Source organism: Carlito syrichta, unplaced genomic scaffold (assembly GCF_000164805.1).
Source record: "Carlito syrichta isolate Samal-C Ts95f unplaced genomic scaffold, Tarsius_syrichta-2.0.1 Scaffold311703, whole genome shotgun sequence".
Lineage (NCBI taxonomy): Eukaryota > Metazoa > Chordata > Mammalia > Primates > Tarsiidae > Carlito > Carlito syrichta.
The window spans coordinates 127,563-143,796 of NW_007255799.1; the positions used below are offsets into that span (position 1 = coordinate 127,563).

At 49.6% G+C, this 16,234-nt stretch overlaps 1 protein-coding gene and 1 pseudogene across 2 annotated transcripts in view; one reads left to right on the forward strand and one right to left on the reverse strand.

Moving 5' to 3' along the window:
- The window catches only part of CA6 (carbonic anhydrase 6), a 26,257-nt gene extending 17,661 nt beyond the window's left edge, over positions 1–8,596 (reverse strand). The window contains exons 1-2 of the mRNA XM_008068955.1: positions 8,465–8,596; positions 5,305–5,484 (exon numbers count right to left, since the gene is read on the reverse strand). Coding sequence (XP_008067146.1) covers positions 5,305–5,484; positions 8,465–8,543 — 259 coding nt within the window. The 5' untranslated portion in view covers positions 8,544–8,596. The remainder of the gene's footprint in view (positions 1–5,304; positions 5,485–8,464) is intronic.
- A 6,216-nt stretch (positions 8,597–14,812) lies between these two features.
- Positions 14,813–15,929, forward strand: LOC110596620 (annotated as a pseudogene). Its single transcript, XR_002482590.1, has 2 exons — positions 14,813–14,933; positions 15,458–15,929. The product of XR_002482590.1 is annotated as a high mobility group nucleosome-binding domain-containing protein 3 pseudogene (transcript).
- The last annotated feature ends 305 nt before the right edge of the window (positions 15,930–16,234 follow it).

Below are 16,234 nucleotides of genomic sequence, written 5' to 3' on the forward strand. Positions count from 1 at the left end.
TTTTTTTTTTTTTTTTTTTGTAGAGCTCAGAGCTCATACTAATTTTTTTTATTTTTTATAGAGCTCAGAAATTCGAGACCCAGCTTGGGTCTCGAATTTCTGAGCTCTACAAAAAATAAAGAAATTATCCCGTTGTGGTGGTATATTCCTGTAGCCCCAGCTACTGGAGAGGCTGAGGCAGGAGGAATGCTTGAGCCCAGGAGCTTGAGGCTGCAGTGAGCTTTGATCACACCACTGAACTCTGGCATGGTCTCTAAAAAAGTAAATAAAGTCATCAGCCGGGCTCGGTGGCTCAGCCTGTCATCCCGCGCCTTTGGGAGGCTGAGGTGAGTGGATTGCCTGAGCCCGCGGGTTCGAGACCTGCCTGGGCAGCGAGACCTCATCTCTACAATAAATCAAAAAATCAGCCGGGCGTGGTAGCGCATGCCTATAATTCCGGCTACTCGGAAGGCTGAGGCAGAAGGATCGCTGGAGCCCAGCAGGTCAAGGCTGTGGTGGCCGGGAGCGGCCACTGCACTCCAGTCTGGGCGACCGAGTGAGACTCCAACTCAAAAAAAAAAACAAAACAAAAATAAAGTCATCAAAGATGGCTATAAACAAGTAAGTTTTCATAAAGAACAAAGGTGAGTATTTGACGCCCATCAGATGCCCCCTTCCTCCTTTCCAAATCGTCTAAAGGAGCCACCATCAAATTCACAATGTAATGTGATGTAACGTGCTGTAATGCAGGAATCTGGCCTCAACGATTTTAACAGGCCTTTTGGCGGAATAAGTGCTTCGTGTTTAGAGTCTGAGAAGTGACTGGCCTCAAAAGTCAATGCCTGCAAGAAAAGGACAGCAGAGCCTTAAAGGAGACTGTGCAGTCAGCTGGGCCAAGAGCTGATGGGAGTCGAGACCCAGAGGTGAGCTTCCTCAGTGACCAGTTAGCACTCCAGGCACAATCTGAGATCCTGACAATTACATGTCCCCAAAGCACAAGTCCCGGGAGACAGAATGTGTCAATTTCTGTTACAGGGACAGGCCCCCCACAGGCCAGACTGGAAAAGAGTAGCAATTCTGAGCTTGTTGCTGTGCTTTTGAAAGGTGAGATCAAGCCGGGAATGGTGGCTCATGCCTGTCATCCCAGCACTTTGGGAGGCGGAGGCAAGAGGATTGCCTGAGCCCAGGGGTTTGAGACCAGCCAGGGCAACTTGGTGAGAACTTGTCTCTAAAAAAAAAGGTGAGGTCAAAATTTCTGTCCCCCAAAAGTCAACTGGCTGAAAGGTCCAGATCTGAAAATGGACTCAACTTCCAGAAGAGGTTGCTCCCCTTCATGGGAAACCAAAATAACCGATTTCTCATCATACGAGAAAAACCACATAATCTAAGCATTTGCTGTACTCGGCAAAGTGTCAAGATCGTGAGAGTCAAAGGAAGACTGAGGAACTGACCAAGACTGGAGGAGACCAAAGAGACACAATGGCTAAGCATAACATGGGATCCTGGATTCAGTCCTGCATCACAAAAAAACAGAGTCCCCCATGTTGTATCATTTTAACTCCCTAGTTTGATAATAATTGTACTAGGGTTATAAGATGTTAGTATTAGGCAATGGAGAGAGGGTACAGGGGAATTCTCTGTACTACTTTTGTAATTTTTCTGGTGGAAAATTATTTCAAAATAAACTTTGTCTTTTTTCTTAAAAGACACTACCAGCCTCCTCCCCCGCAGCCTTCACAAATCAAAGCCAGCTCAGAATTCTGCATGACTCATGGGTGCCTTTTTGGGGATTTATCCTTTCCTCCTCAAATGTGCCAGTCAGCGAACGTTTTTTAATCTGCTCTGTGTCAGGCTCCATGGCAGGTGCTGTGATAGAAAGAAGAAGAAGCAGTGGTCCCTATTTTCAAGGAACTGAATAAATGGAGAGCAGCTAATAGTGTGTGTTAAGAAATGGTGTGCCGGGCTCGGTGGCTCAGCCTGTAATCCCGCGCCTTTGGGAGACTGAGATGAGTAGATTGCCCAGCCTGAGGGTTCGAGTCCCGTCTGGGCAGTGAGACCTCATCTCTACAATAAATCAAAAAATCAGCCGGGCGTGGTAGCGCATGCCTGTAATTCCGGCTACTCGGAAGGCTGAGGCGGAGGGATCGCCGGAGCCCACAGGTCGAGGCGCGGTGGCCGGGAGCAGCCACTGCACTCCAGTCTGGGTGACAGAGTGAGACTCCGACTCAAAAAAAAAAAAAAAGAAAGAAATGGTGTGGGTTTTTTCCCCACTAAACACTAGAGGTGGTTGCCTCAGGCATTTAAGCTTTCCTGGGGCCTATGAAATGCATTTTGGAAAACCAAATTCATCATAACAAATGTACACTCTGGTGCAGGATGGTGATGGCGGGGAAGACTGGGGAGAGGGCAGCAGGGGAAAGGGATTCTCTGTGCTTTCTTCTGAGTTCTAAAAAATAAAGTTTACCAAAACATGTAATAATACATTATAATAATATATATGTTCCAATATGTAAAAAGAACTCTAAGCCAGTCACAGCAAGAGGATTGCTTGAGCTCAGGAGTTCAAGACCAGACTGAACCACATAGTGAGACCTCGTCTCTATAAAAAAAAATAAAAAATGAAAAAATTAGTTGGGCGTGGGTAGTGTGTACCTGTAGTCCCGTCTACTGGGGAGGCTGAACTGGGAGGACCACTTGAACCTAGGAGATTTAGGCTGCGGTAGGCCGGGCTCGGTGGCTCAGCCTGTAATCCCGTGCTTTGGGGGGCTGGGGTGAGTAGATTATGTGAACCCACGGGTTCGAGACCCACCTGGGCAACTTGGCAAGACCTCATCTCTACAATAAAATCAAAAATTAGCTGGGCGTGGTAGCGCGCGCCTGTAGTTCCAGCTACTTGGAAGCCAGGAGTTCAAAATCAGCCTGGACAGCACAGCAAGACCCTGTCTCAACAACAAAAAATTTTTTTAATCCTGCAAAATCAGAATTAACAAATCTTTAATTGGGTCATGTTAACTTCATTGTTAAGCTTTCATTAGCTTTGAAGTTCCTAGATTCTTTTTTTTTTCCTCACCTTCAGTAGAATTCCTGAATGTCCTTAGAGCTCGCGGAAAAATGGCCAGTTGCCATTATCTTTAACAATACGTTCAAAATAAGATCTTTCAAAATACTTTACATCAAAAGATTTATAATCAATGCAAACTTTGGGTGCATCCTAATAGTTGACATGCTGTCACGTGAGGTAGGGACCCCAAAGGCATAGTCCTCCGCCCCACGAAAATCTGAGCATGACCTCAGAGGGAGGCACAGGGTCCTCTGGAAACTGGAAGAAAGAAGCCATTGCAGGCTCCCTGGGAAGTTGGGCTCCTTCCTCCACCTTTCTCCTTCCCCAGAGCACAGCCCAGCATGTAGCAGGCACACAGCTGGTGATGGCCAGTAGAGATAGAGACCTCAGTCATCTGCTACCGCTGGCTGGCCAACTGCCCGGGTGGGGTTAGCAAAGCTTCACCCCTGCTCCACCAAGGACAAGGAGGGCAGGAAAAGTTCTGAATTCTAGAAACAGGAACCCAACATCCATGATGAAAACGAGACTTGTGTTCATGACTTGTGTATTTCACCACTCCTGGCCATGTACACCTGAGTTCTTTGACTGATACGATCTCTTTCTCCTGTTTACTACTTTCTTTTTTTGTTTGTTTTGGTAAGTAGGAATTTTTTAGAGGATAGAAAAACTCCTGGTGGTGGGGAGGAACCCAAAGGTGTTGTCTTTTTTTTTTTTTTTTTGAGTTGGAGTCTCACTGCTGTCCCGTCACCACAGTCTCAGCCTGCTGGGTTCAGGTGATTCTTCCACCTCAGCCTTCCAAGTAGCTGGAAACACAGGCACACACCACCATGCCTGGCTAACTTTTTAAAAACTCATTGCAGAAGTGAGGTCTTGCCAAGTTGCCCAGGTTGGCCTCGCACCCCTGGACTCAGGCAATCCTCTTGCCTCCGCCTCCCAAAGTGCTGGGATTACAGGTGTGAGCCACCATGCCCGACTCTGTTTGCTACTTTCAACAGTCCCATCAAGGGCAGTTGGTTTTATTTTCTTGATTGTGCAAATTGGAAAACTAAGTCCAGGCACTTCCACACACCAGTAAACGGATTCAACCCAGGTAGGAGCCAGAGAGCAACAAGGAACAAGACCCCTGGGGGCAGAGGTCTAGCTCGGCCATTAGAGTCTATGTGACCTTGAGGTCTCAGGTTTTCTGCCTAAAAAGTAGCCCCTCCTGAGGTTGTCATGAGGCTCAGAGGGAACACACCCACTTGGAAAGACACTCTGCAAAAGCCAAGTACAGGTTTTACAGTTGCCCAGAATGGACTCCTGACATGGGGGTTTCCACGCCCCAGCTTGTCTGACCTTCGACCCCTTTCCAGCAGGGAACAGAAATTATTTTCAAATTTTTAGACAGAGTCTCAGTTTGTCGCCCAAAATGTCGTGCAGTGGTATGATCATGGCTCACCGCAGCCTCGAACTCCAGGGCTGAAGCGGTCCTCCTGCCTCAGCCTCCTAAAGTACTGGGATTACTGGCACGAGCCACTGTGTCCGGCCTAGCGCTTCCCTTTCAAACCTCTGAGAAATAGTGGGCCTACCTGTCCGGTGCCTTGAGCTAATCAGACTCAATATAGAAAATATGGAGCCGGGTTCGGTGGCTCAGCCTGTAATCCCGCGCCTTTGGGAGGCTGAGGTGAGTGGACTGCCTGAGCCCGCAGGTTCGAGACCCACCTAGGCAACTTGGCGAGACCTCATCTCTACAAAAAATCAAAAAATTAGGCAGGTGTGGTAGCACGCGCCTGTAGTTCCAGCTACTCGGAAGGCTGAGGCGGAAGGATCGCCGGAGCCCAGCGGGTCGAGGCTGCGGTGGCCGGGAGCGGCCGCTGCACTCCAGTCTGGGCGACGGAGTGAGACTCCAACTCAAAAAATATATATATATGGAAAAACAGACCAAGAAGGCGTGATGGACAGTGCAGGTGGGAAGGATGGCTGCACAGCATTGCCTGTCCTGCTTGTTGCATGCTGAGTGGGTCGGAGTGAGCTTGGGTGGAGATAATGTGGGAGGGAGGAGGCAACAGGAAACTGAGTCTGAACACAGACACTACCCTACTTTGGAAGAGCCCTCAGGTTTTCAGCCCTCGGCATCTGTCAACCCTCACATCTGAGCCTCCAGCTCTGAGGCTGCACTCTGGGTATCTGGGTCGTGTGACACCTGGCAGGTGTGCGTGTCACCTGCCTTCCCCTGCAGACCGCCAGGGGCTTCCCCGGGGATGGGAGACTGTCGTCCACCTTACCTGTGTGGCCGTTGTTGGTCATGGGAAACTCGCCCGCCTGGGTCTCGTAGCCTGTCAGGTTGAGCCTCCTCAGGGCAGGGTTGTACCTCACCTTCCGCCTCTGCAGGTCGATGGGTGACTGCTTCTGCCCCCCGCAGGCCGGGTAGTGCTGCGGCCAGTGATCTTCATCCAGGGCCCCCTCTGAGACAGGAGAGAGCAGGTCGCAGTTCAAGGGGTTGCCCGGCTGAGCCCCTCTATAGGCACCCCGCCCCTCAAGCCATGAGGCCAGAGGCCAGGGCCTGCCAGGTGGGGACCATGGGGGTGCCTTTCAGAAAGCAGAGGCAAGGCCTCGGGGGGAGTCTGAAGGGACATCTAGGTCAACTCCAAGGACTCGGGTGCTCGGTACTAACTTCTAACCTTCCAGGATAACCACTGGCCCCGGGGAATGTGACTTAGTGTTTGGAAAGGAATGAAAGTGTTTTATATATTGCTTTTTCTTCTCCTTTGAATGATCTCCGATGATAAATGCACTGGCGGGAGCCTTGTGAGGCTGCAGAAGGCTTTCTCTCCTCCCCACAGGAACACCAACCCCCATCCCCCACCCACCAGTGTTCTTGTCCCAGCCCCTCCATTACCCCTTTTCAAAGTCAGGATCTCATTCTGCCACCCAGGCTAGAGTGAAGTGGCATGATCACTGCTCACCGCAGCCTCGACCTCCTGGGCTCAGACAATCCTACCTCAGCCTCCCGAATAGCTGGGACTGCAGATGTGTGCCACCAGACCTGGCTAATTTTTTTTTTACTTTGGTAGAGATGAGATCTTGCTCTGTTGCCTAGGCTGGTCTGGAACTCCTGGACTCAAGCACTCCACCTGCCTTGGCCTCCCAAAGTGGTGGGATTACAGGCGTGAGCCACCATGCCCAGCCCTCCAGCCTCTTTTATGGGTTCCCAGCATGGTAAAGACCACCTGGTTGTCTACACCTAGGGATTCAGGGTAACCAAGGAAGCATCAGGTTCAAGGACAACCTAGAATGTTTTTGTGTTTTTTGTGGTTTTTTTTTTTTTGGAGTTGGAGTCTCACTCTTTCGCCCAGGCTGGAGTGCAGTGGCACGGTCACAGCCACTGCAGCCTCCACCTCTGTGCTCAGGTGATCCTTCCGCCACAGCCTTCCAAGTAACTGGAAACACAGGTGTGCGCCACCATACCCAACTAATTTTTAAAAATTTATTGTAGAGATGAGGTCTTGCCAAGTTGCCCAGGCTGGTCTCAAACCTCTGGGCTCAGGTAATCCCCTTGCCTCTCCCTCCCAAAGTGCTGGGATTACAGGCGTGAGCTACTATGCCCACTTTATTATTTTTTTTAATCAGAGGAAGGAAGTTTATCTTTTCAGCGATGGTTAATAATCACAGGGGACAGAGTAATAAAGGCAAGTCATTATGATGGGGGCCTTGACCTCCACACAGTTGTAGATCTTGGATTCAGCCACTGGCAATGGAGGACAATCCCTGTGTCTCCTCTTCAGCAGGTAGCTGTGTGGTGAGTACACAACTAGTTTTAGGGAAGGTGTGTATACCAGGGCCTCTCCGAGCTACTTGGTGTACAGTCAATAGAAAAGTCCATTCTTTCTTCCTCTACTCTTCACTATTTAATCATTCAAATCAGGCCAGGCAGAGTGGCTCACGCCTATAATCCCAGCACTTTGGGAGGCCGAGACAGGAGGAGTGCTTGAGCCCAGGAGTTCCAGACCAGCCTGGGCAAACGTAGTGAGACCTCATCTCTACAAAAATAAAAAAATTAGATGAGCTTGGGAGCGCATATCTGCAGTCCCAGCTTCCAGAAGGCTGAGGTAGATGGTTCGTCTGAATCCAGGAGGTCGAGGCTGCAGTGAGCCATGATTGGGCCATTGCACCCCAGCCTGGGCAACAGAGAGTAAGACTCTGACTCAAAAACAGAAAAAATTCAAATCAATTTTTAAACAATTCTTTCCTAGAGATAGGATGCCAAGGTCAAAGAAGAGGCTCTAGCCCAGCGCCTTCTTGGATCAAAATGCTTTGGTTGTCCCAGGGCCCTGTCAGTATGGGAACATCTCTCCGGTGTTCTTGGAAGGCATTTGCAAAAGCTACCCCCAAGTTCTCCAGGGCCCCCAGTGGCTTTCCAGGAAGTCTACCATCTCAGAGCCTGAGCTAAACCCAGGGATGACAAGACCTTTGTTGTCTGAATTCTCTCTCGTCTTTAATCTCCGAGTCACCCCCGCACCCAGCCCGATGAGGCACAAAGCCCCAGTCTCCCAAGGCAGTGGCAGGTGTGGAATTCCTCTGCCTGAGAGCATAGCAGCTGATTCCAGCTGTCTAAACTTTCTGAGCCTCTCCAGGGTGTCCCTAATTCCACTGCCCTTGACTTAACAGGACACACCATCCACCCTGATCGTATGCTTCCCCATGTGCCTGAGGCCAGGATGGACTTTGTAGAAAGCAGACGCCATACCATGTTTGCTCAGGAGCGCATCGGCCAGTGGCCACCAACCTCCTCTTGGGCCCCCATCCATGGCCCAACACAGAAAAGGGGGACACAGGCAGGAGCTCACCTCACTGCCACGGGTGAGGGGTGATCCATCTCCACAAACCCCATAAGCATGGTCTTCCTTTGGCTCACGTTTGGGCCAGAACCCAGGCCAAATGCCAGGATTTTACATTTCACGTTGGAAAAGTCTGGTTTTGGCAGCCAGAGTCAATCTAAAGGTATCTGGGTTCTTATCAAGTCGAGACATTTGGGTAAACCGCATATCACGAAATTTCCAAGACAGAATCTACGGGGATATTTCTAAAGAACTTTATTTTTGTCACTTACATTGGCCCATAAAGCAAAAGGTTTTACAATTAGAAGCAGCAACTAGGCTCTCGAACCGATCGACAATGTGGGTAGGGGAAGATTTTAAAGCACAAGGCCGGCAAGTGGATGCAAGTTTGGGAACGGAGAAAGTTTTCTCCTCTTTTCCTGAATCAAAGTTTGAGTTCTGTTTGTTCTCCAGACGCTCCAAGACATTGCAAAAAGGGGGCATCTGAAGTCACAAAGAGCAGACCCCATCGGGTTGGTCACTTATCCTGAGAAGTGCCAGCCTTCACTCTTGTCCTCAGGAAGGGGGTTGCTCGCTCCAAGGAAATGTGCGGGGGCCGAGGGCTTACCTGAGTAGGTCCAATCAGACCCATGTTGGGCCTGGACACCCAGGAGGAGCAGGGACAGCAGAGGCACCACGGCCCTCATGGCACTGCACGTCTGGAATCAGCGCCGATTCTGAGGAAGCTCCTCTTTTAAAGGCTCAGAAACTGTAAATAACAATTTACCAAGTCCAGCTGGCTGATCCACCCCTTGCTGCACCCACTAAAACAATAACACCCTCCCCACAACAGCCTCTCCGACTGGGTTCGCCCAGGCGGCCCCAAGCACCTGCCCGGTCCCCTCCCCAGTCATTTCCATACCCAGTCAGTCCTTGGATCTGGCTGTTCAATCTCTCTACCTAGGAAAGTCACCAGAAGGGCCACATAGTGCAGCTATTGTGGACGGGTGACTCAGGAGAGGAAAAAGGCCCCAGGGCTTCCCCGAACAATGGTGCTTCCTGTGCCCTTTCTCCTGACACCAGCCTTGAGCGGGGGAAGAGGTGAGGAGATAAGAGGAATCAGGGAATCGCTTGCACTGCGAACCCTGCCGGATCCCACTTGATATTTCCGGCCTGTCTCTCTGAAGGACAGACACATGCCATGTGGCAGACGAAGGGCTGGCCCCCAGCCAGACACCAGGGAAGTGGCCCCCCACGTTTGGACCTGCAATGGACGGTCCTCACCTTAAATCAGTGGCTGACCTCGGGGTCCCTGAGCTGCAGTTGCCTTGGGCAGCCAAGCTGGCGTAGGCGTCGAGTTTCTCCATGGATTTGCTCCGACAGCTGCAGGCACTTGGGCACACCCAAGCCAATCAGCCAAGCCGGATCCATGGATTGCCTAATCCTTGTGTATCCACTTGGCTGGCGGTCCTTGAGACCAGCTGAGGGCGAAACGATTGAGTTTATACCTGCTGACAGGCGGGTCTTTCCCATGCCCTTCAGCGAGGGCAAAGAGGAGCGGCAGGCAGAGCTCCTGCAGCCTGGCCAGACACAAAGGGGACCAGAGAAAACCCCCTCCCAGCCTCTCACTCCGGGCTCACGCCTTCCTGGAATGGCCAATGGCAGCCTGTATTCACAGCAGGATATTAAAGGCGAACCTGGGATCCCTGAGCACTTCAAAGGACTCTCCACTGTCATTTAATTAGGGAACCGCAGCTGCTGCTCGCTTAGATCCCCAAAGCTCAAGAGCTTAACTCTCAAAGAAAGCAAAGCATGGTTAAGAGCAAGGATTCTGGCCTTGCAAGATAGCTCACGCCCGCGTTACAATGCAGGATAATAATCAATATTTATATTAGTGGGACTCGATCATTAAGAAGAGAAGTTTTAATAACTTTTCAACTCAGTCTAATAACATTCAGCTCAGCTTAGTCTATTTTAAAAGGAGGCATGGCCGGGCCTCGGTGGCTCGGCCTGTAATCCCAGCACTTTGGGAGGCCGAGGGGAGTGGATTGCCTGAGCCAGCGGGTTTGAGACCAGCCCAGGCAACTTGGCGAAACCTCGGCTCTACTATAAATCAAAAAATTAGCCAGGCGTGATAGTGTGCACCTGTACTTCCGGCTACTTGGGAGGCTGTGGTGGAAGAATCACCGGAGCCCAGCAGGTTGACACTGGGATGGCGTGAGTGTGCCACTGTACTCCAGCCTGGGCTACAGAGTGAAACTCCAACTCAAAATAAATAAACAAATAAATAAAACAAAAAATAAAAGGAGGCAAAAGAGCCAGGCACAGTGGCTCACGCCTATAAGCCCAGCATTTTGGGAGGCAGAGGCGAGAAGATTGCCTGAGTTCGAGATCAGCCCAGGCAACTATGGGAGACTTCATCTCTACAATAAATCAAAAAAATTAGCCAGGAGTGATGCCACGCACCTCTGGTTCCAGCTACTTGGAAGGCTGAGGCTGAAGGATCGCCTGAGCCCCGCAGGTTGAGACTGTGGTGGCCGTGAATGTGCTCCAGCCTGGACAACAGAGTAAGACTCTGACGCAAAAAAATAAAAATAAGAAAATAAAAAGAGGCAAAATCCTGGACACGGTGGTTCATGCCTGTAATCCCAGCATTTTGGGAGATGAAGGTGGGATGATCGCTTGAGTCCAGCCTGGGTGACAGAGCAAGACCCTGTCTAAAAAAAAAAGGAACAAGCCAAACTGGCAGGGTTCAGATTCCAGGTGCTCCTGCTAGTTGTGTGACCCTGGGCAAATTATTCGACTTCTCTGTGCCTCAGTTTTCTGTCTCTAAAAGGAGTTAATAATAGTACCTCCCTCCTGGAGACTCAGCAGTAAGTTGTGTGTGGTAGTCCTAGCAGTGCCTGGTGTGTAGGCAGTGGCATGCTATCTATTCAGACCCCTTATTTTATGGGGAAAGGAAGTGTCTGGCCATTGTCACCCCACTGGTTAGTGAGGGGACTGGAGGAAAAATGACTCCCATGTTTGCAGAAGTGAGAAGCCCACTCTCCAGGCCTCGCTAGGTCAATCACATCCTGCCTGCTGAACCCCCAGCCCTGCGCAAAGGGTCACTTTGTAAGACCCTTAGACAAGCCAGGAACCCTTGACATCAAGGTGAACACAGGAAAACACAAACTGACTGTGGGATTTTTTTCTTGGGAACCTGAGTTGGGAATCGGGGAGCTGCAGACGGGCTGAGGCTAAAAAGTCAAGATGTGATGAAAGCGGGGAGCCCTGATAAGCCCGGGGAGGCTGGAGCCGGAAGGAGCTCAGAATGAGTCTGGGCCATGGTGGAAGGGAAGACCATGGGGGGGGGGAGGAAGGGCCCTGGGGAGTCAGAGGAGACATAACAGGCTTCAGAGACAGGAGGGGGCACACAGGGAAGTAGAGAGTAGCCACCATTCCTTGCTTCAGCCCATTTCCCATGATCGCTTGAGTGACAGAGCATGATCGCCTGGTGACAGATCGCCTGGTGACAGAGCAAGACCCTGGATTCCCAGGACAGCCCCCCTGTCTTAAATCCCACAAGGTCTCCTCAGTCTGCACATACGCCTGTGCGTCTGTGACGCTGGCCCCACCGGGGAACACTTCTGCCGCTTATTCACCCATCACGTCGAAGGCTCTGGCCTGTGCTAGCCGGTAACCTGAGCAGCTGACCGATGCTGAGAGTCAGTGCTAAAGAGAGTAATTAAGGTAATACAGGGGTCAGATCCGACGGGCTCTCGGAGTCTGAGGGCCAGGGCCAGCTGCCTAGGAGGGATGTTACTAGAGAGGGTCCCCTCTCTCTCCTGTGCGTCATACGCCCAGTTATGTGATGGGCACAGCACCAGGGAAGGTCAATTTTGCTGCCTGATTTCTGACTCATTGTCTTCACTGACCTTAAAATTTTCCATCAACTTTGAACGTGAGTTTTCTTCTTGCATTGGCAAGGCATGGTGTTTGGGTTTGCTTTTGTTGTCTTTATTTTTAGTGTGTCACTTTATACTCTGAACTTCTGCTTTCATCTACCCACATCCACAGCCCATCAAGGTTGTTTTTTTTATTTTAAACTCCTATTTTTCTAGGGTCAATGGTTGAAGTGGCTATCTAGATGAGCTGACAAGTATGTCATTATCATTACAACATAAGGTCAAAGGGAGAAAGAAGCTTTTGTTCTTCCTTGGTTCCACCACTGCTCTGTGGCAGGACGCACCAAGGCAAGAAAAAGGAAGAGGGCAGAGGCATGGTCAGCCCAGGTGAACGAGGGGAGAACTATTTGCCCAGGTAAATAGACAAGTACCATCAGCCCAGGTGAGTAGGCAGGCATGGTCGGCCCAGGTGAGTGGGGAGACATGGTCAGCCCAGGTTAGCAGGTAAACACGATCCGCCCAGATGATCAGAGAGGCATAATCAGCCCAGGTGAATGGGAGGACATGGTCAGCCCAGGTGAGCAGGAACGGATGGTCAGCCCTGGTGAGCAGAGAAGCCATGGTTGGCCCAGGTGAGCAGGAAGGAATGGCCAGCCCAGGTGAGTGGGAAGGCATGGTCAGCTCAGATGACAAGTGAGGCATGGCCGGCCCAGGTGACCAGGGAAACACTGTCGGCCCAGGTGACCGGGGAGGCATGACTGGCCCAAGTGACCAGGGAGGCACGGTAGACCCAGATGACCCCAGGGAAGCATGGCTGACCCAGGTGACCGGGGAGGAATGATGAACCAGATGAGCAGGGAGGCACCATCAGCCAAAGTGGCCAGGGAGACGCGACCGACCCAGGTGACCTGGGAGGCATGGCTGGCCCAGGTGACCGGGGAGGCACAATTGGCTCAGGTGACCGGGAAGGAATGATGAACCCAGAGGAGCAGGGAGGCACCAGCAGCCCAGGTATCCAGGAAGGTATAGTTGACCCAGGTGACCGGGGAGGCACAGTAGGCCCAGGTGACTGGGGAGGCATGACCAGCCCAGATGACCTGGGAGGAATGATGAATCCACATGAGCAGGGAGGCACCTGAGCCCAGGTGAGCCAGGCTGAGGACTGATTTAGAAGAATGAATCTGGCCACACAAGATCATGCACATTTTGCCTGTAAGTCACTCAGACAGACGATTGTTTCACGCAGGAGTGCCGGCTCCCTGGAATCCTGAAGAATGACTCATTCTGGGCAAGTGAATTTTCTAGATGGTTAAAGGCTCGATTCTATGTAAGCACCAAGACTAAAATGTACCACGCTTGTGTTGTGTCTCATTTTTTTTGACACAGGGTCTCACTCTGTCACCCAGGCTGGAGTACAACGGTACAATCTTGGCTCACTATAGCCTCAAACTCCTGGGCTCAAAGGATCCTCCCACCTCAGCCTCCCAGGTAGCTGGGACTACAGATGCACGCCGCCACTCCTGGCTAATTTTTCAATTTTCATAGAGTCATGGCAGTGGCAGGGGGAATCTCTCTGTGTCACCCATGCTGGTCTCGAATTCCTGGGCTCAAGCAATCCTGCTGCTCCAGCCTCCAAACGTGCTGCAATCACAAGTGTAAACCTCTGCACCCAGTCTTCTGCCTCCTTTTAAAACAGACCAGGCTGAATGTTATTAGACTAAGTTGTAAAGTTATTATACTTTTCCTAGTAACCGGGTCCTACTGATATAAAATATTAATTATTATCCTGCATTGTAATACATTGATGGGCATATAATACAAAAGACAGTTCTCCCTACATGATGAATGGTAATGTTTTTGGATTTCTTATATCAGCTACTAAAGGAGAAAAAGTTAGCTAGCTTACTCGGTTACTGAAGAAATGAACCACTGAACCACAGGTAGTGTGTTACCTCAACCGATTGTTCAGTCAGCTACAGATTGAACTCCTTGTTTTACTCTTTTCCCCGTTCTCATGACTGCACTTGACTAGTTTTGTTTCGTTTTGTTAGAGACAGGGTCTCTGTCACCCAGGCTGGAGTTGTGATAGTATCACTGCAGCCTCGACCTCTTGGGCTCAAGCAAATCCTCCTGTCTCAGCCTCCCAAGTAACTGGGACTACAGGTGCACAACACCATACCTGGCTAATTTTTGTTTGTTTTTATTGTAGAGATGGGATGGGGTCTCATTATGTTGCTCAGGCTGGTCTCGAACTCTTGGGCTCAAGAGATCCTCCTACCTTAGCCTCTCAAAGTGCTGGCATTTCAGGCATGAGCCATGGTCCCTGGCCAACTAGTCTTAAAAATAAATAAATAAATAAATAAAGGCCCAGTTGCTCACACCTGTAATCCCAGCACTTCGGAAGACTAAGGAGGGAAAATTGCTTGAGGCCAGGAGTTCGAGACCAGCCTGTGCAACACTATAAGACCCTCCCCCCCATTTCTACTAAATAAATAAATAAAGTAATGTACATCTATGCTCGTGGGTGATATTCAAATTATTACTGTCCGTAAGCCAGGGCATGGCCAATCTAGACAGAAACCAGACTAGGTGCTGTAGCAGGGTCTGGAAGCCCCTTGTCTGCCAGTTAACCCTGCAGTTGGTGGATTGATTGTAGGGAAACTGGAAGTTTCCCGAGAAGGGCGGAGTAGAGGAGCAGCTGGAGGGACCCTGTGTGTATGTTGATTTTTTTATCTTTTGCTTTTCTAACATAAGCCACCAGTTGTTGCCTCATAGGGTTGTCTGTTTGCCTGCCCCATCTCCTGGTTCCTATTTGCTGTTTCTGACCAACCGTCTGGTCAGAAACCAGATGATCTCACTTCCTAGACTTACATGTACAAGAAGGATGGACGAGCTGAACTGAGAACCCAGACTATTCTCTACCTAAAGTACACAAATCCTGAAATGCCTTTTGGGCAATTCGAAGAATGTCTATTTCCTTTCTGACTTTCAGCTGTGTCCTTATTAGTGAAGCATCAACACAGTAAATTCTCGTGTGAAAGAACCTGCTTACAGAACATCCAGCCAACTCCAGCCCCAACTCTACGGAGATGCCCTTGCTGTCTCTCACTAGCCTCCCTGGGACAAACTCCCCAGTCTCAGAGCTCATCACCAGCCTCCAGTGCCCTCCTGGATTTGGCATCTGTCATGTGGGGGTGTCTACCAGCAGACGTATTCCCCCAGTGTCTTGATCCTTCTTCCCTGCTGGGTACCAGTGACCCACATCCAAAATTATCCAGCCCAAACCCTGGTGGAAATCCTTGTCTCTATCATTAATTTAGGTATAAGCAAAATAGGAACCAAATATCTAAAAATATTTACAGCTCAGCCTGCCATCAACTTTCCATGCGCCTACTTGGTGCAAACTCACCGTAGGGCCTGCCACGGAAGTGGATGGACATTCCACTACCTCTCCTGCTGGCTGCATCTTCTACTTCATGGAGTAGGCCATCTTGCATGTAACCCTTTAATGAAATCCACCCCCCAGGTTACCTCTGCAGGGCAGGTTTGTGGGTCTTTCAGCTCTACCCCTCACCGGTCAAGAAGGAATTCCAAATCCATGTTGAGTCCTACCCCTGCCCTTATGCCTAAGGGACAGGTTATGCAAGAAGAGAACTGTACTGACTTCCTGCTGCCACTGTGACAAATGGCAAAAAACTCAGTGCTTAAAACAGTGTAAATTCACTCTCTTATAGATCTGGAGGTCAGAACGTCGCCAGAGAATCCAGAGGGCAAAGATGGATCCAAAGTAACTAAACAGGAGCCCACAAGACGGTCTGCCAGATTGTCAGCAAAACCTGCCCCACCAAAACTTGAACCTAAACCATGAAAAATATCTGCTAAGAAAGAACCTGAAGCAAAGATTAACCGAGCTGCTAAAGGGAAGAAGGAGGAAAAACTGGAAGCTGGAAAGGAAGGCACAGAACACTGAATCTGTAGATATTGAGGAAGAATGAATTGTCGTGAAAAATTGGGGTTGATTTTATGTATCTCTTGGAACAACTTTTAAAAGCTATTTTTACTAAGTATTTTGTAAATGCTAATTTTTTTAGGACTCTGCTAGTTGACATACAAAAATATATAAGGATGGACATTTTACCCTCTCATAGTCAGGCTTTTTGGAAATTTCCATCATCCTCAAGTAAAATAAATATCAATTTAATATTGGAAGCTGTGTGTAAACTTGATCCAGCATTCCATACACCTGGTTTAAAATTTTAGTCCTGTGCATACCGTGGTGTTTTTACTGTGCATATTTGAATTTTTTCATGCAGTTTTTCTAGAGCAATAATCAGTAGTGCTTTTGTACCTAGGTTTTATGTGATTTTAATGGAACATGGATAGTTGTGGCCATCTGCTGACTACTTGTGGTTTAAAATAAAAGGTTTTGTCCGCAAAAAAAAAGAAAAGAAAAGAAATACAGAACCAGTTACACTGGACTAAAGTCAAGGTGTTGGCAGGTCTGGTTCCTT